Raw genomic sequence first — 21,511 nt, 5'->3', positions numbered from 1 at the left:
CCGGAGGACGGCACGGGATGGGGCCGGAGCGGCCGCGCTTACCGTGCTTCGGGATTGCGCTGCTCCGCTGCCCCTCCTTTTCTCAGCTCCCCCCCCTTCCTCCCCGGCTCGGCTCAATGAAAGCCGTTTGGAAGCCCTCCTTCCATCCCAGCGCTGGAGGTGCCGGCGGACGAGCGGAGCGCGCAGTCCCGAGCAGAGCTCGCAATGCGGCAGCCGCCGTGCAGTGCCGGTGGCAGCGGGCAGGTGCGGCCCGAGCTGCAGGCGGTCCCGGCTGCAGGCTGCTCTGAGCGCTCACCCCCAAGTCCCCTGCGGTGAGACGTCTGCAAAGAACGAAACGAAGTCCCCAGGCAGACGTTTTCTTTTTAAGATTTGCAGAACCGCTGTGCCGATGTACGCTGTGGGCTCCGTGTAGGACGCACAGTTGTTTTGCAATTTCGAGGTCTTGCGTGCACTGCAGCAACGTGCCGGCCCCAAGGTCCCGGTGGGACGGCAAAACTTGCCACTCTAGGAGAAGCTGCAGAGCAAACTCCTGGCTGAGGGCTGTTGCTTTTCCCCACGTTTTCCCCTCCCCAGCCCGTGCCGGCCCCTTCCCTTGCCCTCCCTATCCATTTCACTGCTGCTGAAGCTGCAGTTGATAGCGCATCCAAGCTGCCACCCTCACCTGCAGCCTGCCCCCAAACCTTGTGTAGGGCCCCCAGCAGGCAGCAGGGCACTGGGCCTTGCAAAATGTTTTGGATATGTTTTAATGGTTCCAAATTATTGTTTAAATGTATTTTAAAGTGAAAGGGGTGACAGCTGTGGGAGGATACATGCACCACACCTCTGTGCTCAAGGCAGTCCAGAATGTGCTGCGTGCAATAGTGTTACGTGCAGGCAGGGGATGGGGAGCACCGTGGCCCTGCAGTTGGTTTTTGCACAACCACCTGCTGCTCTGTGCGGCTGCAGAACGCTTCCTCTGAGTTGAAAAATCCTGAGAACGTTCCAACAGTGATGATTTGAGCGAACAGCCTGTATTGCCAGCCCTGCAGCTGCATTTCAGCAGCGATGCCCCTGCCACAGGCTCTGCCTGGTGATCTGCACAAGCAGGCAGAGGTAAGCGCGCTCATGTGCAGCCCCAGGAGCTGTGTTAGCATTCACTTGGAAAAGAGCTGGAAAAAGAGGCTGGAAAAGAGCAAGCCATATCATTCAGCAAGGGGAAAAACAATACATTCTAGGACTAAGGAGATATAGCACAGTGAAAACGTTTGCTGGGAAACACAAATAACATTTTTCTTCGTATGATTAAACAGAAAAAACTCCCGACAGGCCCACATCTGGCAGAGAAGCTGTGGGACGAGCTGAGCTCCCAGGCCAAAACGCCTGAGGCTTGTGCTGAATAAGGAAGGAAAGCATTTTCTACCCTTGACACAAAGTATGCAAGCCAGGGAAGGGCTGAGCCTGCAATCACAGCACAGAGCGTGCATCCTGACCCTGCGGTGCCTGCAGAGCTACAGTCACAGCGTGCCAAGGCTGGCACTGCACTGCCTGCAGCCCACAGGGCACCTGCTCCTCACACCATGCTTTCCATGAGGACAGCTGCACAGCTGGGGTCACTGCCTGTGCTTTTATCCACAGTTCAGCTCCACACCCCTGGCAGAGCCGAGCAGGGATGGTCCATCAGCGCGCCGTTCCTGGCATCTGAGAACCCGCGCCCCCCGTTCCGCTCCTACTGCTTTACATCACTTCTCTGCACAGCAGGGCAAAACGACTCGACCTCTGCTCGGGCAGCTCCAAATCAGCTGTGAAACAGTAGGCTGTAATTAATGATCTGTATTAATGCTCAAAGTCTCTCGTTTCCCGGTCCTCATAAAGAGCAATTGCCCTGCAACAGAAAAGCAGCGTTGTGGCCACCAGTCCTGCAGAGCACATTGCTTTCTTAGAGTCTACACACTCTCTGTGCCATAAATCATTGCCTAATGTGGGAGCGAGGATAACAACGCTGGTGGAAATTCTGACATGTGTGAAGCCGAGCCCTGCCCTGCCTGTACAGCTGAGCTGGGGATGGGGAGCAGCTTCCCTTGCACGGACACGGGCTCTGAGGGGACATCACCTCCAGGGCAGACCATCCAGGGGGTCTTCAGACCACAGCTAACATCAGCCCCCATCGGGGTCTGCAGGTGAGATGCTGACAGAGGCTCAGCCCATTTGATGCACTCACTTCACTTCTGGGCTGTACCTTCTGCTCACCAGACTGCACCTTCATTACAAAGCACCCTTTGCACCAACTGGCAGCGTAGGGTTTTGCACTCAGCTACAAAACCCTCGTCTCATACCTCCTCTTGCTGCTGAGGCTCCAGCTCCAGGCCTTCAGGCACAGCTGACATGCAGGGTCAGTAACGAAGGCAGCTCCTAATGAGCAGACATAAGATGCAGTGATGGATGGCACCTGCTTCATGAAGAGCTGATCTAAGAGCTGTGCTTCTTGGTCAGGGAGAGCAATTAACAGTAATTTCTAAAATAATCAGTTTCAGGTTTGATGAAAAACGCAAGGTCTGACAGCTTATGAGTGTTAAGCTGTCTCAGGGACTGCAGCACAAACACGGCTTAAACCCAGCACAGAGCCCAACAGTAGCTCTCCCATCCCTACAGCCCAGCCAAGCCTGGCATATGGGCTCAGGGCTGGTGGGGCCATCGCTGTGCAGCTGCTCAGCTTTGGTCCTTGTCTCAAACATGGAGCAGAGCTGTTTAACGCCACCCAGGATCACAAACTCAGGAGAGCCTTTCACCAAAGGCCAAGCAAAGGGAATGCAGTGCTGGCACCCCACCTGCCCGACAGGCAGAAGGCCTTTCCCTGAGCCTTCTGCACCTGAATGCAGGGCCCCCTCTGCTCCAGGAGCCCCTGTTTGTGTGTTGTGAGCCAGGAGCCATGCTGAGCTGGCAGCGCCTGCTGGAGCGGCGCGTCTCGTTAGATGTGATCAAAACTACGGCAGTTCAAAGTTGCTGTGGTCTCACAGAGAGTTGGGCACAATCAAATTACCTGAGGAAATCAGAAGGCTGTCCAAAAGGGTGGCTGGCCCAACTTTCAATAGCTTACTGGCAAAAGCTATAGCCATTGATTGGGAGGCAGCACCTCTGGTGGCTCTTAATCAGTGCCTGCTTCCAAGTACAAAGGGAAATTGAAGCAACTTCACCTGCAGGCTGATACGACCTCCTGTTAAGAACTAAGAACTGCTTCCACTGGTGATTGGAGCCTTTGTGTCTCGGGGTGTGCGGGGATGGATGTGAAAGGAGTGTGACAATGGTTGAGAATGGTGGAGAATGGGAGGATGGCATGAGATGGAAGCGTTGGCCCTCCCAGGATGACCCAAGGCCTCACCAATGGTATTTTCTTCCAGAGATTCTTCAGGAAATGATGTACATTCTTTTGTCATTCAGAAAGAGCAGATGGAGCTTTTGAGGGGGAATGAGAGCTGGAGCTGCCTGATAACCCTGGCCTCGCCAACAGGGTGAGGAGCTGTCAGTGAATGCAAGGATGCATTCTGGCAGATGGAGTGAGAACCCGAGTGTGAGAAACGAGCAGAGATCCCTCCTAGGATGATGTGTCTGTGCCTGCGTGTCTGGAGCAGTTCAAAATCGACTGATGGGAAAGTCTGGGCTGAATGCACTAGGGATGAAACACGGGCAGTTGAACTCGGACATCTTCCTAGCTGAAAAGTTCTGTCCTGTGTACTAAACCAAGTTTGGGAGTAATGAAAAGAAGATTTCCAGTCTCCACTGGTGGTAGTTTCTGAATGCCAGATGAGGAAGATGAGACTGAATAAAGCAAATCAATGAGAGCTCGGTTTGAGCGTGATTGCAGCCCAGGGGAGCAGGATGCAGCTCATCAAACGCTCTCACCTATGCAGCTGATGGCCTGCAGCTGATCGCTCCTGTCTGAGACTGGCAGCAAAGATGATGTTAATCTGATCTGATTAATCACATCTGAATCTGACAGTAGCGTTTGGAGAAACCGAAGATGCCTTCCCCCCACCTGAGATGACCTTCTCTGTCATTAGCTTTCACGTACAGCCTGTCTTCATCAGCTTTGCATTGTGAAACAATGTCGAATGCTTCATTAAAACCTAAATATATTACTGCAGCCCCTTCTACTGTCAGTCAATACAGTGCAGAACAGACAGGGGCAGTGCTCAGAGCCAACATTTCCCTTCTCCTCTAAGTCCAGATTAGCTAAAGAGGGAGAACAATAAAAGAGCAGTTAGGAAAAGCATTTTATAACACCCTCGCTTCGTTGTCTTGGATTTGCTACTAGAACAGCACAAACACTGATGGATTGGCCTCTGTTAGTTGTGCTGTATGGGTGCCTGGGGGTTCTTCCTTCTCACTGTACCCTGTTTAGGGCTGTGGGGCATGCAGGCTGAGCCCAGCTGTGATTCCCCCATTGCACTGCACAGCACAACAGCAGAGCATCACTCACATCCTAGCAGAAATACCTGCAGGTGGGAAAAGACAGACCTCACCAAAGTGAAAGGCTTGGTGTTCCTCTAACTGGAAGGAAAACATTTGGGAACAAATGTGTTTGCCTGCAAGCCTCACTCCCAAGGTACATAGACCCCATGTTTGAACTTCTTCTAATAAGCAGAGAGCCAGCAAGGTTTTAGCCTTTACCCACCAGTGCTACAGCAGTAGATGAGAACATAAATTTGTTTTACACTTTACCAGCGGGTCTGAGAGAAACAAGAGAAGATTTCCCGTGGCCCTTGCTGCCCTCCATCCCCCGTGGGGCTCAGACCCATGCAGCTCACTACCATCTCAGTGTCAGAAGCTCAGGCCCACGGGCTGGTGCTCCCTGCCCCACAGCCCCATATTCCCCCATGCAGGAGGACCAAAAGGAAGCAGCCCTTAGTTTTCCATTTGGCTGTGCTTTCCCAGGCTGTAAACCAGCAAGCAAGAAGCCTTAAGGGTAAAACGGCCTCACAGACCCCTTAGTGTGCAGGTCCCTCAGTGCACAACGGGACCAGAACCCTCCATATTCCAACAGCTGTGAGGGATGCTGTGACTGCTCAGTGTGAGCCAGGAGCTCAGCTCAGCTCCAGGATTTTGAATACATGCTAATGTGATTGTCCTTACCACGTCTGCTCCCCAGGCAGGGGATCGATCCTCTGCTTCCCACAGGTACAGCCGTCACCTGCCTGGTTTGATGGGACTGCTAGCACTAAGTGTGCCTACCAGACAGAGGAACGATGCTGCAGCGCACCACAAAGCCTGTCAGCAGCACAACACAAGGCCGTGCCTCGCTTCCTTCCACCCACAGGGCCAAGCAGCTCTTCTGAGAGCCAGAGCCAAACTGCACAGGAATGCACAGCAGACAGAGAGCCGTGAGCCCGCTGCATGCAGCCGTCCTCCCCCTCCAGCTGCAGACAGTGCCTTCCCAGGACATTTTGCATCCCCTTCCCATTGCATCTTGCTGATAGCCAGGAGAATTCCGCAGGGATTTTGGCTGCAGCGAAGTGCAGGCTCTGGGAATCAATTTCCTGGAGTATTTGCTCCAAAGAGATGACGAGGGCTGAATAGGATCTCTGGATGGCTATGCATTTCTGCAGCCACACAGCAACATCCACAGGCTTATGCTGGAATTGCTTTGAGGATTTCTCCTTCCCTAAGCAAACTTAAGAATGGTTTGGGACCCAGAGAAGAGTGCCTCTGGGTTACCTCAGCCCTTCAGGCATCTCCCCACTGGCTGATGGGTTTATCCAGGACATTGCCCTCCTACACACAGGGAGGATTTTCCTGTGTCAGCTCAACAGACAGCTGTGATCTCTATGGGCAGCACACAGGAGGAGCACAGCTGGTGTCACACAATAAAGACTGGGTAGGTTTAATGGTGACGAATTGCACCATCATTCTGTCTATCAGGATTAAGGCTTCCCAGCACTGGGTGAAGAATCAGTTTGCTTTGAGGGACTCTGCTCTGCTTCTGTCTCCTACTTTCTCCCCCTTCCCCGCGTTCATCCAAGCGTGGTGCCTGCTTGAATTCTGCCCTAAGGAATCTGACCATGATGGGCTCTGGGTTGGGTTTTCAAAGAGCTTTAGGCACTCAGCAGGAGACCCGAGGCTTGGGACAGCTCTATTGATGAGCTGCTGGGCGTCTGACAGCCGGGCTGTCAGTAATGAGGGAAGACAGATCACAGGACGTCACTGGGCACCTGTCAACCATAAGCAATGAATGCTGACATTGTAGCTCCACATTTCACCTATGCAAAATACATCATCATTGCAGGTCCTGAAAATACGTCAGTTGCTCCAAAAGTAACGCTTCCTATTTATTTTCATGGAAACTACAGCTGACAAACAGAGCACAGTGACACCATTTGACAGAGGCAATCCTCAGCTACCAAACACTATTTTCCAAAACAGTCACTGCCATTAGCTGTGCATTTTCACCAGCCGTGAACCAAGAATACAGATCTGCATGGCCTTGTGGAACATTGATGTCTTTCACATCACTGTCACCACTGAGATGCACCACCAACAGCCTCACTGTGCTGACAGCCACTGCTCAGCCTCCATCAGCATTCAGAAGCACTGATGAATGCCAATAAGTGCCACGTTTTCTGCATGAAAGAATTCAATCCTACACCTGTGCTTCATGTCAGACGTTGCTCTGTCAGAGTGCCCCATTGCTGCTGTCTGTCACTTAGCAACAAAATGTGACAGTGTTGGTGGGAACGTTCAGCCCCTACTGCCATCCCACCACCATCTGCCTCTGACACTGGGGGCCAATGGAATGGAATAGGAGGCATTACTTTTGGAGCAGCCTTCGTGACAGCTGGCAGAGCTGTGCCTATGAGCAACTGCCACTTCTCCATTACACAGGTATTTTATTTTATCTTTATACCCACTTGCCTTTTGGAAATAAATCTTGAAGTGGTACTAAGCACCTGTTTCAATGCCATTTAGCGTGCGTGCTATGTCACAGGACCCAGCACTACCCCAGCAAGCAATAAGATGAAGCAGAATGCCAACTTATGCTCTGTTAGTCAAAAATCCCATCTCTCAGTCCAGGCATTCATGTGCTGTGTGCCAGCTGTGCCAGTCAGGGTCAGGTCGGCACAGGACCACGACATGCTGCTATATGAACAGAACGTCACCTTTTGCTCGTTACCCCCTTTACCATGAGATGCTATCAGCAAAAAAATGTCAGAGACAGATACCTTAGATTGTGTCAGATGAGCCACTGGAAAGGCAGCACCCAGCAGGGAAGGTCCGTGTGTTTGTGCAGCAGCTGCCCGGCTGCAGGGCTCTGCAAAAGGCACGGAGCAGCACAGGGGCACACGCTCTGAGGGCAGCAGCGCTCTGCCACGGGCAGCTTTGGAGCTACATGTGCCAGCACAGAGCTTTCATCTATCAGAAAGCTCCTGCTCTCCACCTGCTAATTACCACCTCGCCCAGCTCTTGCGGCACAGTGCGGCTCCACGGCTCAGCCAGCACCGCGCTGCCGCCCTCCCAGCTCCCAGCGCTGTGGGCTGCGGTGCCACCCAGCCCTGAACGACTGCAGGCAAGGGATGGGACGGTCTGTGGCACTGCTGGCACACAAAGGCTCCCCGGTCCTTCTTCCCAGCAGGCACAGACCAACCTCGAGGGCTTCCTCGGCCCCTGCAGCGCTGTGGCTGCATGCTGGGTTCATTTGGACACTTTGGTGCCACAGGGGCCGCCTGGCTGCAGTGCTTCCAGGTGTGGAGATGAGATGCAGAAGCTGCTGAGATCAGATCAGGTCTCCCTACAGCACAGCAGTCTGATCCTCCTTATGGATGGCTGTAATTGCTTACATTTGAACAGCCTGCAGATGCCTAACGAGAACCTGGGAGTTCTCCCACAGCTTGCAGCACGGCGCTGTGCTGAAGGGACCCTCCATGGTGGTCCAACTCCACCCTGCAGCCAAGGCTGGTGTCAAACCTCATCAGGAGAAAGGGCAGCCCATCTGTGCAGTTTGTGGTGCGTTTCAGCAGTGGTGAGGATAAGGCACGTTCCAGATGGCCGTGCACATCTGTCACACCACAAAATGAGGAGTGCCTCATCTGTGAGAATGAGGGCATCGTGAGCAGGACTGAGGAGAACATGCATCGGAGATGATGGTGGCAATGCTGGAAGACTGCAGTCTGTGCCAGGTGGGTCCCACTAATGCTCATACAGGAGCAGAAAGATTCAGTCTGTCAGTGCTACTGAACCGATAAAGGCTGATGCTGTTTTCCTGGATCGCATCATTACCGATGCCAAGCTGTGGTGTCAGCACTGAGCACTGCATGGAGCGGCCACAGGTGAACTCCACATTGAAGACAAAGCTCCAGATGCAGCCCTCCGTGAGTAAAGCGATGGCAAAACCAGACAAACTCAGCCTTCCAGAGCAGAAGCCGACACAGTAACACCCTGCATCTTGAACTGAAGAAATGGACGTGGAGAGACCTCACTGCAGAAGCTTTTTATTGCTTGGCAGGTATTCTGACAGGCAGCGCTGGGGTAGCATTGGGTTAACCCTCCAAAACTTTTCCTCGGTTAATTGTTTGAGAACAGGTCATATTTTCATATGTTTTACATATTCACGACACTCTCAAAGTCATTTCCACCCCCAATGACTGTCCAGCAGACACAGCCTTATTTGGCAGTTTTTAATGCCACCTGGCGCCCCTCCTGTGCAGTGTCGGTCGGTCCTTTGGATGGGGAGTTCTCTTTTCAAATCGCCCCTTTTGTCCCTAAGATTGCTCTATCAGCCAGTTCAGGCCGGATGCGGCTCCGGGCAGCAGGGTTGGCGACCCTTGCACAAAAGCAGGGGGTTGAAACTAGATGATCACTGCGGTCCTTTTCAACCCAGGCCGTTCTATGATTCTACGATCCTATGAAGTGCAATGCCGCGACGCCACTCTGCCGCTAATTCCGCCCGGTGCGGTGCTGGCTTCTATCCGTACGTCCAACGGTCCATAACGGCACACGTCCCCCCGCCCTAAGGCGCGTTTCTTTCCCCTCCCGCCGCCGCTATCCCGGCGGGCAGCGCAGCGGGGCGGGCCGCAGTCGGTACCGCCCCCAGAGCCCCCAGCGGCCGCCGCTGTGCCGGGCAGCGCCGGAAGGAGCGCGGGTGCTCGGCGGGATGCTGCCCGCGGGATGCGGCGGGCGGTGAGCGGAGCGGAGCAGGGCGCGGGGCTGGGAGCAGCGGAGAGGGGCGTTGAGGAGCGGAGCGGGGCGGGCTGACGTTCCCCGCTCGGACCCCGCAGGTTGGAGGCGGCGCTGCAGGCGGCGCTACGCGGAGGCGCGGAACGGCGGAGGGAGTTGGAGCGGAGTGCGGAGCGAGGCCGGGATCTGCTGCGGCGGTGAGAGCGGTCGGCGCCGCGGTGCCGAGGTTGGGTGCGGTAACGTCGGGCCGTGGTAACGCCGGGCCGCTGTGCGTGTGCCCTGCAGGGAGCGGCGAGGAGATGAGCGGCCGAAAGCGGAGGCGGGAGCCGGCGGTGGACGCGGTGAGCGCTCCTGTCCCGAGCCGGCGTCACTCGGCCCGGCGGGGGGTTCGTGCCGGGATAGCTGGGGGAGCGAGTTGGCTCGTGGAGGAATAACGGGGGATCCGGGTTTGGGGTCTGCCGGGCCGTCTCCTCCTGGCAGAGAGCGCGCCTTCATCCCGGGAACTGGAGGAGCTGGAGCTGCTGAACGCCGCCCTGGAGAAAGCGCTGAGAGTCAGAAAAAGCGTCTCCGGAACGCCCCCAGCGTCGCGGGGAGCTGCGGGAGCAAAGACTGCTGGCAGGGAGTCTGATGGTGGAGATACGGGAGAGCTGAAGGAGCCTGCGGCCATCGGAGACGGCCCTGCGGCTGCCTGCCCCAGCCGCGAGGTGAGAGCTGGAAGCCAGCAGCCCGCCGCTGCCAAGAAACCTCCTTCGTACCGGCTGCGAGCGCCGTACAGGACTGACCCAGATGTGAGAAGAACACAAAGGAAAGCCCCGGCAGGACGTGTCAGCAGGACTCCTGCAGGGGCTGGGAAGAGCTCTTCCAAAGTTGTGGCTCCCAAACAAAGAGCCAGGCGTGGGCCAGCGGTCCGTGCCTCCGCCGCACCCCAGAGGACAGCTGGCTTTGCCAGCTCTGCCCCCAGCCAACAGCACGGCGGCCCTGCTGGGGAAGGGAGCTCAGCGTCTGTGTGTGGGCAGCAGCTCAGTGATGGGCAGAGGTGCTGTGCTGCCCTCGGGCTGCCCGGCGGAGCAGAGGAGCGCACAGCTGGTGCAGGGAGCGCATCGCCGCGGGCAGCCGTGCTGCAGGAGCAGGGGTGAGTGCTGGCTGTGCTCAGCGTGGCCAAACGCAGCTGCAACGCTGCTCTGTATGACCTGATTTATGCTAAACTTCACCTTCTTTGCTGGAGGAAGGGGCCTTTGGAGACTTTTGTGGCTACTGAGTGAGCGTCTGCACGCTGAGAGCTGCTCTCAGATGGCTGGGACTTCAGAAGTCCTTTCATTATGGTTTCTGCTACTTCTCAGGCCTGCCGTGACTGCTTTGGGAAGCTGTCTCTGTAGAGCTTGCCTCAGAGTCCGCTTTTCATGCCAGCTTATTGATTTTCTTTATTTTCATTTATTTAAACAGAGGTAATGACAAATAATTCATGAATCATCTCTCTCTCTCTCTCTCTCTCACAAAAGCATATACCCAGTGCTGCTTTCTGGATCTCATACTATGCCCTTTAACTTCTAAGATGCTGTCTGCGTAACTGTAGAATCAGGATTAGCCTGAGTGTAGGGTGCAGGAAGGCTTACAAAGTGGGTGTTAGTGCCACGTCCTGTGGGAGGGCAGGAAAACTGTGGCAGACCAGTCTGTCTTTTCACATAACTTCTGCATTCATTTCTGTGTGCTCTGTGCTTGAGAGAAACAGTGACATTAAGATCTGGTCCTGCGCTTGGGTAATACTGAGATGTTGCTCTCAGCAGCCCCAGCTCAGCTCCCCTGTGTCTGTGCAGGGGAAAGGACTGCAGTGCAAGTGCTGGGGTGGGTGGGTGCAGGACACAGAGTGACTGTTGCTGTGGGAACAGGAACGTGGATTTGGGTGTTTATTTCCTTTCACCCTGGCTGCAGCACTGGCTGCAGTTTGCACAAGGCTCCGCTGTAACTGCCAGCTCAGTTGGCAGAGGGTTTTGCACACAAAGGAATGGGAAAGGAACTTTGCACGTATTCACCTCACCCCCACAGCAGAATGAATCCTGACTCGTTGCTGTGCATGCAGTGGGAGCTGCAGTGTGCCTTTCCCATCCTCGTGGAGCTCAGGTGCAGCGGCACGGTGGGAAGGGCTGTGCACAGCTGTGCAGCACAGCAACTCAGAGCTGTGGCTTTACCCCCCTGAGTTGGGGCTTTTGGCAGCACGATGTCAGAGCTCCCCCCAGCTCTGCTCAGTGATGGGTGTAGAGAGGAACGAACACCTGGGTTTAACTTCTGGGGCTTCTGATGTCTTCCGTTACAGCTAAACTAATTAAGACAAAAAGTAGATTACTCTATTAGAAGACGGGGCTCTGCCGACCTCCAATGGCAGCCAACCTGTTTTGCAGATGCCAGCTGGAGCTGCCCCTGCCCTACAGGAAAGCCCACACCAGGAACTCCCGGTAAGCACCAGGGTTGCACAGAGGGCTGGCAGTGATTACCCCATGCTGTTATTTCACCAAGTTGTTGGTGGCCTAGACAGCTCTCTGTGCTGGTAGCACTGCTGCTGTGCTTGCATGAGGCCAGATCTGCTGATAAGCTGCCCTGAACAGAGGTGTTAACCACTGGGCAGCTGCTTTTTGGGTGAGCCCAGTGCTCTCATCCATCCCCCAGTCTGCAGGCACATCTCTCACTGCCTCCTGATGATGGGATTTGTCAGATCCTAAGTTTAAGCCATGAATTGCATTCAGGGCTCCTTGCATTGACCTCAGGAATTGCTCCTTTTGCGGGGAGCAGTCATTTATCAGGCAGCAATCTGTCAGCTGCCCTTTGGCAAGTTGGAAATAATCGGCTCCCTTAATTTTCCCTGCTAAATGGAGCCCTTCAGCATCCTGATAGCTCTGATACAACTTAAAGCTCTTCGTTGTTGCTTTTACACTGGGTAACAAGTTGAAACTAACCTTTGTGCTAAAGATCACCCAGGGAGAGAAATCACAGCAGTGCTGAGAGCCTGTCCTGTGCGTGCCCTCCCATGGAAACTTGGGTTTGCACGCATTTAGTGGAGGAGCAAACGTGCAGGGAAAGAAAAAGGCGAGGAGGTGCCTGTATTGGAAGCACTGATGCACGCTTGTGGTGTGAGCAGACCTGAACCCCTCCTGACCGCCTGGGCTTTTCAGGGCATGGGAGAAGTGCCGTCTCTGCCACACGAGTGCCGATGCAGCGGCTGCGAGGATGCGTTTCACGGAGAGGACCCAGAGCACTGTATCCTTCCTCTGCTCATCCCTCCCAGCTCTTATCAGTCTGTGGTGTGTGTCCATGGGGAGGAGGTGTGCCTCCATAGCAGGGATTCAAGCCTGCTGTCAAGGAAGCGTTTTTTCTTCCTTGTGGAGCAGTTTTTGTGTATTTGTGTAAGTTGTGATCTGGGCAGAGGAGGCTGAGAGGTAAACATCTGCACTGCCCTCACCTTCTGCCTGCAGTGCTGGTTCATGGGCTCTGTGCTGCTGCCCCTGGTTCCAGCTGCTCTGGGCTGAGGTGCGTGCGCTGGGCTGTTGCTGTCAAATGTTCCTTAAGCTGCTTTTGTTTGAGTTTCGTTCACCAATGTCGACACTCAGCCCTGCGGAGATAGAGGAGGAATTAAAAGCCCTCCAGGATGTCCCCTCCCGTCTGAGCCTGTATGTGGAAGCTGAGTCTGCAGGTACGAAAGAAAAGAGTGGGGTGGAGGGCAGAGGGTGGAGTAGGGGTGGTTTCAGTGGGTTCCAGTTCCACGTGTCTGGTGCTCTTGGCATGTGCCACGCAAGATGGACGGGAGCCCTCTCTGCCCCACATGAGGGCTTGTTAACCTATGGCCACTCCTGAAACTGATGTCTCTGGTGGGTTTCAGCATGCTCATGCCTGCTGGTTTTCCTCTGCTTCTCCTCTAGACCATCCCACTCTTCAAAGAGAGTATGAAAGCCTTCTGACCTTGGAAAGTCTGCAAAGCGCCGTCTCCCAGTGCTTGCATCAGCTGCAGCTTCTACGAGCAGGTGAGCTGGAGCTGGAGCTGGTTGGAGCTTTTCGTCAGGTGTGCCTCAACAGTAGTTTGCCCTGTGTGGGTAGGATGCTGCAATTCACAACTGGTGATGGAGCTGTGGAGAGAATGGGGAGGGGACACTGTGTGCCATATGTCAAGTTGTCCTGATTGTGCCATGTGTGAGGAGTGTGCCCCGAGTGGAATAACATCATCGTGTTCCTTTAAAGTAATGACTGAAGTAGGTCCCGAGCTCTGTGAATGTGGATTTAACTTGTCACTGCCTATTCTTCATCCTGACAGCTGTGGAGTCCCAAAGGAGGCTGCACCCAGACTGCACTGGAGACCAAGGAGGCTGCTGTGCAGCCCATGCTGCTGGGGCTCGGGTGTGTGGCAGCGCAGGCACGCTGGCTGTGCCTCTCCTGTGCTACTCCAGGCTCCAGGAACTGAGGGATCTGTTTGCCTTGAAGCTGCAAGTGTCTATGCTGCACCAGGAGATTGCCTTACAAAAGGTGGGTCTGTAAGGGTTAGTGCTGCCGTGGTAGGGTGAGAAGAAGGCAGCTGTGGAGCAGCAGAGAGCAGTGGCACAGCAAGCTTTCCCAGTAGCATTTCCTTATGCCTCACATCCATGTCGTGTTGGTGCCACACGGACTTTGTGGAAGAACAGATCTACCCTTTCAACAGCTTGAAGTGTCTGACCCTCTTCTGATAACATTTTCTTGCCACTGTCCTGGAGTGTGGCAGTGCAGGCTGAAGTTCGTAGTGCTTGGAGATCAGCTTTGGCCACTGTTTACCATCCCATCAGGGCCCCCACTTTGTCATCCTCTCGTGTGACCATCTTCAGCTGGCAAACTTCTGTGCTGTCCGCTGTTTCCCTTTTAGTGTCACCCCTCTGTGCAGCTGATCTTGACTTTCCCTTCCTTCTATAGCCTGTCAGAACATGAAAGAAGCTCAGTGCTTGCTGTATGGGACCATTAGTTCTTCTTGACAGCAAAGTGCAGAGGTCTGTGAGGCCATGTCTGCCCTGTGGCTTTGACCTACCCTTCAACCTATCTCAGTGATTTCAGGCTTTGGAAATGCAATTTTTATAACCCAGGGAAGTTATTTGTAAGATGCCACGCTTTTCTCCCTGGCTGAAGATGGAGTGTTGCTTGTTTCCAGATGGGATTTTAGTGCTGTATCCTTGAATTATGGGTTGTGAGGTCTTTGCTTTTATCTGCCCAAAGCATCGCAGTGACTGAAGCCCCTTGCTTCACTGGTGGATCCCATTTCCTCTGCACGAGTATTTAAATAGGTGCTGTGTGCCAGCTGAGCTCTGGGTATCTGAAGCAGCTCTCTTCAGAGTATGCATGGTGCATGAAATTCTTGGGACAGGTGAGGTGAATGGACTTGGTGCAGGATAAATAACCAGGGAAAGGATCTATTTATCCCTGGGCCAAGTCTGTCCTTTGCAGGAAGAGGAACAGCAGGAATCATAGCAAGTGCTCTTAATTCTTAGCTTATCTTTGGTGAAGGTCTGTTTCCCTTTATTCTTCTTTATCAGGAACAGATCAGAGGATGGAATAGAGAGGGGGCTTTCTCTTAAGAGTGCTACATTCCCCCACCTGTGCCAGTTTTTCCCTCAGGTGGCATTTTGTCTACAGATCTTCATTCTTTTCAGAGATTAGCAAATGTTCTGTTCCTGTTTCCTGCGGAGATTTATAGAGAACTGTGGAGAGGAGCCCTCTGCAGCTTCCCAGAATGCTGTGATGTTTGGGTCTTCCTTTCTGTCCTCCACTGGAACATGCTTGGAGGGCTGTGATGATCACATGGAGCTTATCATCTACTGCTGTTGTGAGAAGCAGTGCACACAGTAGGCCGCATGCAGCTCTAATGAGCAGACTGCTTGGAGTTCATTTGCAGGTAGCAGCCGAAAAAATCCCTGGCCAAATTTCTGAGCATTCATTCTAGACCAACACACCAAAGGTTTGCTTTTGTCCCTTGACAGTGAGACAGACTTCATTTGTGCTTCAGTTGTCAGTCACATCTCAGAGCTTGATGCCGTTGTGCTGCTGCAGGGCAGCAGGTTGCTGCAGAGTGGGCTGAGCTCACTGGGAGCTGGGCTCTGTGAGCGGGGTGTCAGGCAGTCAAAGAGAAGAGCTGTGCTTAGCAGTGGGTCAGTAAGCCCTGAGTGGCGTGGTTCAGAGCTGCCAAATCAACATCAGCTTCACCTGTTCCACATCCAGCATCAGCTTTAATTGCTTATGAGGGTGGGTAGTGATAGGACAAGGGGGAATGGTTTTAAACTGAGGCAGGGGAGGTTGAGGTTGGATATTAGGAGGAAGTTTTTCCCCCAGAGGGTGGTGAGGCACTGGCACAGGTTGCCCAAGGAGGCTGTGGATGCCCCATCCCTGCAGGCATTCAAGGCCAGGCTGGATGTGGCTCTGGGCAGCCTGGGCTGCTGGTTGGCGACCTGCACACAGCAGGGGTTGGAGCTGGATGAGCACTGTGCTCCTTTGCAACCCAGGGTATTGTAGGATTCTATGATTCACCCATGTGTGCCCTCAGCTTCTCACAGGGATGCAGCTCAGCGCAGTGCTGGTCCTCCCCTGCAGCACAGCGCAGCACAGGAGCACTGCCCGTCATCTCACTGCTCAGAGCACTGCATGGCTGCTGGCATGCTTCACGAGCAAGGGATGAGCAACCCTGCCATCCTGAAGGCTGGCCAAGGAGGGCTTTCCCGTGCCAGTTAGCATGTTGTTACTCACAGTGCTCTTGTTAGACCGCATTTGTTATGCAGCCACTTCAGTTCTAGGATTCCCACAGGAGCACCCTGTCTTCACTCCTCTGACGTGTCTCCTTTACTCCTGCAGCTCACCATGACAGAACTGCTGCCTGTCCTGGACACCAGGCCCTGCCCGGGGGCCACTGCAGCTCAGCTGTACCGGGCGATGTACACACAGCTCTGCGAGGGAGGCGGGCGCTTCCCTGTGCTGGTGCAAGATGAGCTGGCAGACTGAGCTGGTGAGAGCCTCTCTATGGCCATTCACATAAGCAGACGTGGTTTTAAGCAATAAATCCTTTCTGATACTTTACCTGTTTGTCTGTCTAAAAGAAACTGGTTTTCTGGGCTTTGGTTTGTTCCTTGTTGGTCGTGACTTGCTGATTATGGAGGTGTGTATGTGTGTATGAAGCCTCTTCATGGGTGTTCTCCCAAGGTCTGTCTGCTCCAGATTCTTGCCCACTTCAGCCATGGCCTTGTACTCAGGTGACGTAGCTGTCCCTAACATGTGTTACACTGCTCACAGTGTGTTGGGACACAGCTTTCAGGGGTGAGAAAATGCAGGGAAAACGAGCCGCTATTGCCATATAACTTTGTTCATAAATTGGCACATAACCAGTGTTACAGTAATGCTGATTATTTATTGTTAGTGTTTCTGATGTTTTCATCCACAGCCACCCAGGCTGCATGCAGCAATGCCTCTTTGGGAACTGCTGTGCTTGCAGATACTGCTCTGAGCCGTGCTGCTGCCCGCACTGCTGCAGCTGGAGCAGCCCCTTTGGCGTGTGGGTCACCTTGCTGCTCAGATCCACAGGCAGCTTCGTGACCTGCCATGCTCTTTTGTAATGACTTACAGCTCTAGCTTGCAGCTGACATGCTTCTGCTGGATCATCTTATCAGGGATGGTGCCTGAGCCAGGGAAGGGCAGGGCTGTGTGTGTTCAGGGGGTGCAGCCGCAGCAGGAGGGAGTGATGGAGCAGCCCGGTAGATGGCACTCAGCCCTTTGCTTTGCTGCTGAACCTGTGCTGGCAGCGGCTGTAGAAGCAGTCTTTCAGAGTGACTTAACGCAATGCCCTGCCCAGCTATGGGAAATACAAGTTCTGTAGCAATCCTGACCTTGCCACCACAGGAACGCCTGCTTCAGTTCTTCCTGCACCTTCAGTCTTCACTTAAACCCCTGGCACTGCTGTCTGCTGCTTTGGAGTCACATGGCGTGCTTCTGGCTTGCAAGCATTTTGAAGTCCGTTCAGCAAAGGGCCACTGAATACTGATGCAGCATTTCTACTTCTTGTTAAAGCTGGGTTTGCATCATACCTTGCAGCTGGACCAAACTCCTGTTTGGAGGAGTCTTGGAGATGCTGACGTTGGTCATTATTATTTCCTTCTGTGTTTTTTTTTCAGGGCTGGACTTAAGGTGGTCTGACTTCCAAATGTTTGGCCCTTTCTGACCTTCAGAATCTGCCCAAACCCACCCCAGTGCTGGGTGAACGTCAGCTTTTTACCATCACTTTAATTTCTTCATTGCATTGCATTCGGTTCTTTGTGTTTTGGTTCCTGAGGAGCGTTCAGCAGGGGCAGCTCTGCCATGCGTAACAGCAGCCGCCCAGGAACATTGGTTCTTGGAGTCTGGATGTATTTTATCTACACGCCTGGCAGGGTTTTCTGTATACAGATGTCAGCCAGAGAGGGGAGAGATCGTTGTGTTAGAAATGCACTGTTGTTACAGGAGGAAATGATGCTGGTGCTTCAGACTGAGGAGGGGAGAAGAGATGAGATTAGAGATTGTATTTGTGATGCCAGAGGATGGTGTTAGAAAAAATACAGGAAATACTCAGTGTCTCCTGAAGGTGATGGATGGCAACACCTGAATTGGCTGTTTGCTGTGAGTCAGTGCAGCCAGTGCTGTGTTTCACTGGGAACTTACCAGTCCTCCTGTGCCTCGGTGGCACCCCACAAAGCAGCACCCCACAAAGCAGCACCCCACAGAGCAGAACCCCTAAGCGATGACTCCATCTGACTCCAAAGCAATCCACCCTACAGGCATTGGAGTTTCTATTCTGCACCGTGTCAATGAAATTCTATCTCTGTGACATCAAAAGTGCCAAGGAAGATGTGTCCTCTCGTTTTTCATTGCTGAAGACTTTCTTTTTGCACCCTGTAATTGAGAAAAATCGATTGTTGCCTAATTAAGGTGAGTCTGTCAGGCATTGTGTCTATGCAAGGTGATGGGGATCTGCAGCTCTCATGCCTTTGTGGGACAGGGAGCCCCAGGAGCACCCAGCACAGGAACAGCACACGCCGTGAGCACACTGGGATGGGAGCTGCTTGATCACAGACCTGAAGATACTCCTCAGGCTCCCCAAAGCTTCGTGCTGTCTCTGCCGGTGCAGTTTCCCACTCCACAGCATGGTGCCTTCTGCCATCCTGAGGCACGTGCAGACAGCACAACTGCTGATGATGCAGCTGTGATTGGGGCCCTCTGTGGCAATGGTTCTAAATAGTTCTTCACTCTTTGTTGCCTCTTTTTTTTGGCAACTGCACTCTTTCTTGCTTTCTTTTAACCATTCCCTGGCAGCCAAATGCGATGCTGATTTCCTGCAGGAAACCAAAGACTCGTAGGGATGCCGTGGTTCCCATAAGCTCCTGTGTTTGTGCAGCCCCTGTGTGTGCCTTGCTGCACTGCTGTGTGGCTTTGATCTGTATCCACGTCCCCATTGTGGGGCTGTGGGCAGCGCCGTTCCTGCAAATCGCACCTGGAGGCACTGTGCTGCACACCCAGGAAATGAGATGTGGGTTGAGCACAGCCGAACAGGTGAGCCGTGGTTACCTCTGCCCTGAGGTGGTGCTCTGTGCTTGTTTTCAGACCCGCCGCCTTCCAGTTTTAGGAAAAATAAGGCATAATTCCTACACCTACAAAGCCTTTCTTGTACACGGCTGTTTTAGCTCCCAAATGTAGGCGTTGAGGTTGGGGTCACCGCCAGCGTGTGCGAAGGCAGTGGGCTGCGCAGAACGGAGCTGTGTGGGTGCCTGCATCCTGGCCCTGTGTTCTTTTGGTATTTCCTTGTGAACTCCATGTTATTTTGGCTCTCTGGGATCTGCTGTGGAAAGCAGAAGTTCATCTCCCCCATGTGCTGATCCAGCAGGGCTCAACCACTCTGCTTACTCCGGGCTTCCTTTAATGGGGCTCATCAGTCTTGCTTGGAGCCTGGGTTCCTCATCCCTTCTCTCTTCTGTTTCCATCCTAGGAATGGGTGCACACTGGTCGCCTTCCATTGGGCTCCTGCAGCGTGACTCACCGGTCCCAGCTGCGCTTTTCTCTCCTTCTGTAGGAAGCAGGAGGGGGCATGCACAAGTCTCTATTTCTGTAACAAAAATTACACCCTTAGTTCGTGGCAGAAGGAGCTGCTGATGCAAGCAGAGGAGCCCGTCCTCCCCAGGAATGGGATGCTGGGGGAGTTCATTGTGAACAAAAAGAGCCCATACCCAAACGTGGCTCACAGCAGGGAGGTGGCTGTGCCCCCACTCTGCAGGGAGAGCAGAGCAGGCTGCCCCTAAACTGCTGCCTCAGTGCAACAAAGTGGCATGGGGTTTGGCACTGCTCAGGAATGGAGCCCCGATGCACCTCCTGCCCTTCACATCCCCATCCTGAGCAGGGTCACAGCACGTCTGGGTGGAAGGGATCTAATGGATCCCCTGCATCCTGCCCCCATCACAGGGCTATCTGCACAGCTCTCTCTCTGTCCATTCTTGTTGCAATATGAATTTTCGACTTCTGACTTCCCCCTGGCCTCCTGGTGCAGAGGCAGCTGGGCCCCACATGCTGGGGGAAGCTCTGACCTGGGAATGGCTCCAGGCTTCTTACTTTTGCTGCAGCAGCTAATTCCTCCCCTTTCTCCTTCAGGAAAACCAATTAAATATATATATATATATATATATATATATATGCAAAAGAAATGAGAGGAGGTGGAACTGCTCCCAGTTTTAAAACAACCATTTGCCTTTGTTCAATTATTGGGTCCTACAGCGAGGAGCAGGATGCTGTAGTGGGGAGCAGCAAGGGCAGGGACAGTGCTGGTCTTGAAGCCTTGACAGCATGCCCCTTCCCATGTGTGCTGCCATCTCTGCCTGTGCCCTAATGCTCCTTACCCCACCCCAATCACCCCTCAAATCCTTCTCCTGTCCCTTCGGTCACACCCCCCGGCTGCTCCCCACCCAGCTGCGTTAGGGCCCCATCTCCTGCGGTCCCACCATGCAGACATGCTTGGTCTCATCACCAGGAAGGATTGGGGTCCCACCAGCGTGTTGGGGCACCCCCAGCCCTCTCCCATCCCCCTGCATCTCCAGCCCTGTGCCTTGAGACACGGCTGGCAGAGGGAAAGCCGGGCTGATGTGAGAGACAGGGCTGCTTGGAAAGGGATGACAGCAGCGCCCGGAGCGCTGGGGGGCGGGCAGATCACTGCGGGGAGCGGTGCGCACGGGCCTGGGGGTTGCAGGGCAGTGCCGATGGGGAGGCGCGGTGCCGGGCTGCGGGCAGCCACGAGCGCCCGAAACGGTTAACGGCAGCGCCCGCGCGGTCCTCCCACCGCCGTGAGCTCAGCACCGCCGCCGCCAATCCCCGCTCCCTCCGGCAGCAAAAGAGCCGGGAGCCAAAGCCGGCAGCCAGAGCGGCGGCCCCGAGCGCAGCCGGCTGTGCGGCACCGCGAGCCGCCGCGCTGCCATGTAGGGCCCGGCCTGCCGCGGGCACGGCGGCTCCGAGCGCTCTGCCAGCGACCGCTCTCGTCAACATGATGGGCTGCAAGTCCAACTCGCTCACTTGCCTGCAGGGGGGGAAAGCGGGGCTGCCGCTGGCCGCGGCCACCGACTCCACGGCCACGCTCAACAAGCTGGCTCTGGCCACGGGCGGGACGGAGAAGTCCTGGTACCGCTGCATCTTCCCCTTCGGCATCGTCTCGGTTGTCATCGGCGTGGCTGCGACGTGTATCACCTTCACCATCAACGGCCCGCAGATGGACATCGCCAAGGTGGTCTCGGTGGCCACGCTGATCTTCGGGGTGGGACTGCTGGTGGCCGCCTACGTGTGCTGGAGGGCCAAGAGGGAGCGACAGCAGAGGAGGCAGCGCCAGGAGCCGGGCTCCGTGGAGCAGGGAGCCCAGTGACGGGGCCGGAGGAGAGGAGAGGAGAGGCTCCGCCCGGACATCCCGGTCATGGAACGCGCGTCCCACGGCACGGGGCTCGCGGCCCCGAGGAGGTGCGCGCCGTGCCCGGGGTCAGCCTGCCGCCGTCCCGCACGTGGCCGTCCCTGTCCCGCCATGGGCTGCGGGCGGCCCTCGCCAGGACCCTTCTTGCAGCCGACACCGAAGGACCCCCAGAGTGGCACGGCGGCGCTTTGCCCACGCGCAGCTCTGCAGAACGCAGTGACGCAGCTCAGCGGGCTGCTCCGGGCCCCGAGGAGCTGCTCCGGGATGGGGATGGAGCAGCTCGCACCATCTGGAGACTTCTGCAGGTGGCACGGGCAGCCCTCTGTCCCTTTCGTGGCAGGGACACGTGAGGACCCCGGCAGCTCGGGACGAGCGGAGTTTTGGAAGAAGGCTGCAGGGTGTGGGAGAGCGTGGGGC

At 54.8% G+C, this 21,511-nt stretch overlaps 1 protein-coding gene across 1 annotated transcript; it reads left to right on the top strand.

The window, feature by feature from the left end:
- Positions 1–204: 204 nt before the first annotated feature.
- TEDC2 (tubulin epsilon and delta complex 2) lies at positions 205–16,209 on the top strand. The gene is made up of 10 exons (XM_042835334.1): positions 205–311; positions 9,243–9,338; positions 9,427–9,482; positions 9,622–10,273; positions 11,538–11,591; positions 12,306–12,390; positions 12,715–12,823; positions 13,050–13,151; positions 13,439–13,647; positions 15,988–16,209. The coding sequence occupies exons 1-10, from the start codon at positions 205–207 to the stop codon at positions 16,132–16,134; spliced, it is 1,617 nt and encodes a 538-aa protein (XP_042691268.1). The 3' UTR covers positions 16,135–16,209.
- Positions 16,210–21,511: the final 5,302 nt, after the last annotated feature.

Source organism: Centrocercus urophasianus, unplaced genomic scaffold (assembly GCF_019232065.1).
Source record: "Centrocercus urophasianus isolate 14NV4802_14NV808 unplaced genomic scaffold, USGS_Curo_1.0 seq_51, whole genome shotgun sequence".
In the NCBI taxonomy this organism is placed as follows: domain Eukaryota; kingdom Metazoa; phylum Chordata; class Aves; order Galliformes; family Phasianidae; genus Centrocercus; species Centrocercus urophasianus.
The sequence above is the reverse complement of the archived record's forward strand: the minus strand, read 5'-3'. Positions and strand labels throughout refer to the sequence as shown.

Excerpts from the sequence above, each read along its gene's own strand:
- TEDC2 (XM_042835334.1), top strand. The coding sequence starts at position 205 with ATGCGGCAGCCGCCGTGCAGTGCCGGTGGCAGCGGGCAGGTGCGGCCC. Across the intron at positions 10,274-11,537 it reads GCCGTGCTGCAGGAGCAGGG|ATGCCAGCTGGAGCTGCCCC; the intron begins GTGAGTGCTGGC and ends CCTGTTTTGCAG. Across the intron at positions 11,592-12,305 it reads GCCCACACCAGGAACTCCCG|GGCATGGGAGAAGTGCCGTC; the intron begins GTAAGCACCAGG and ends TGGGCTTTTCAG.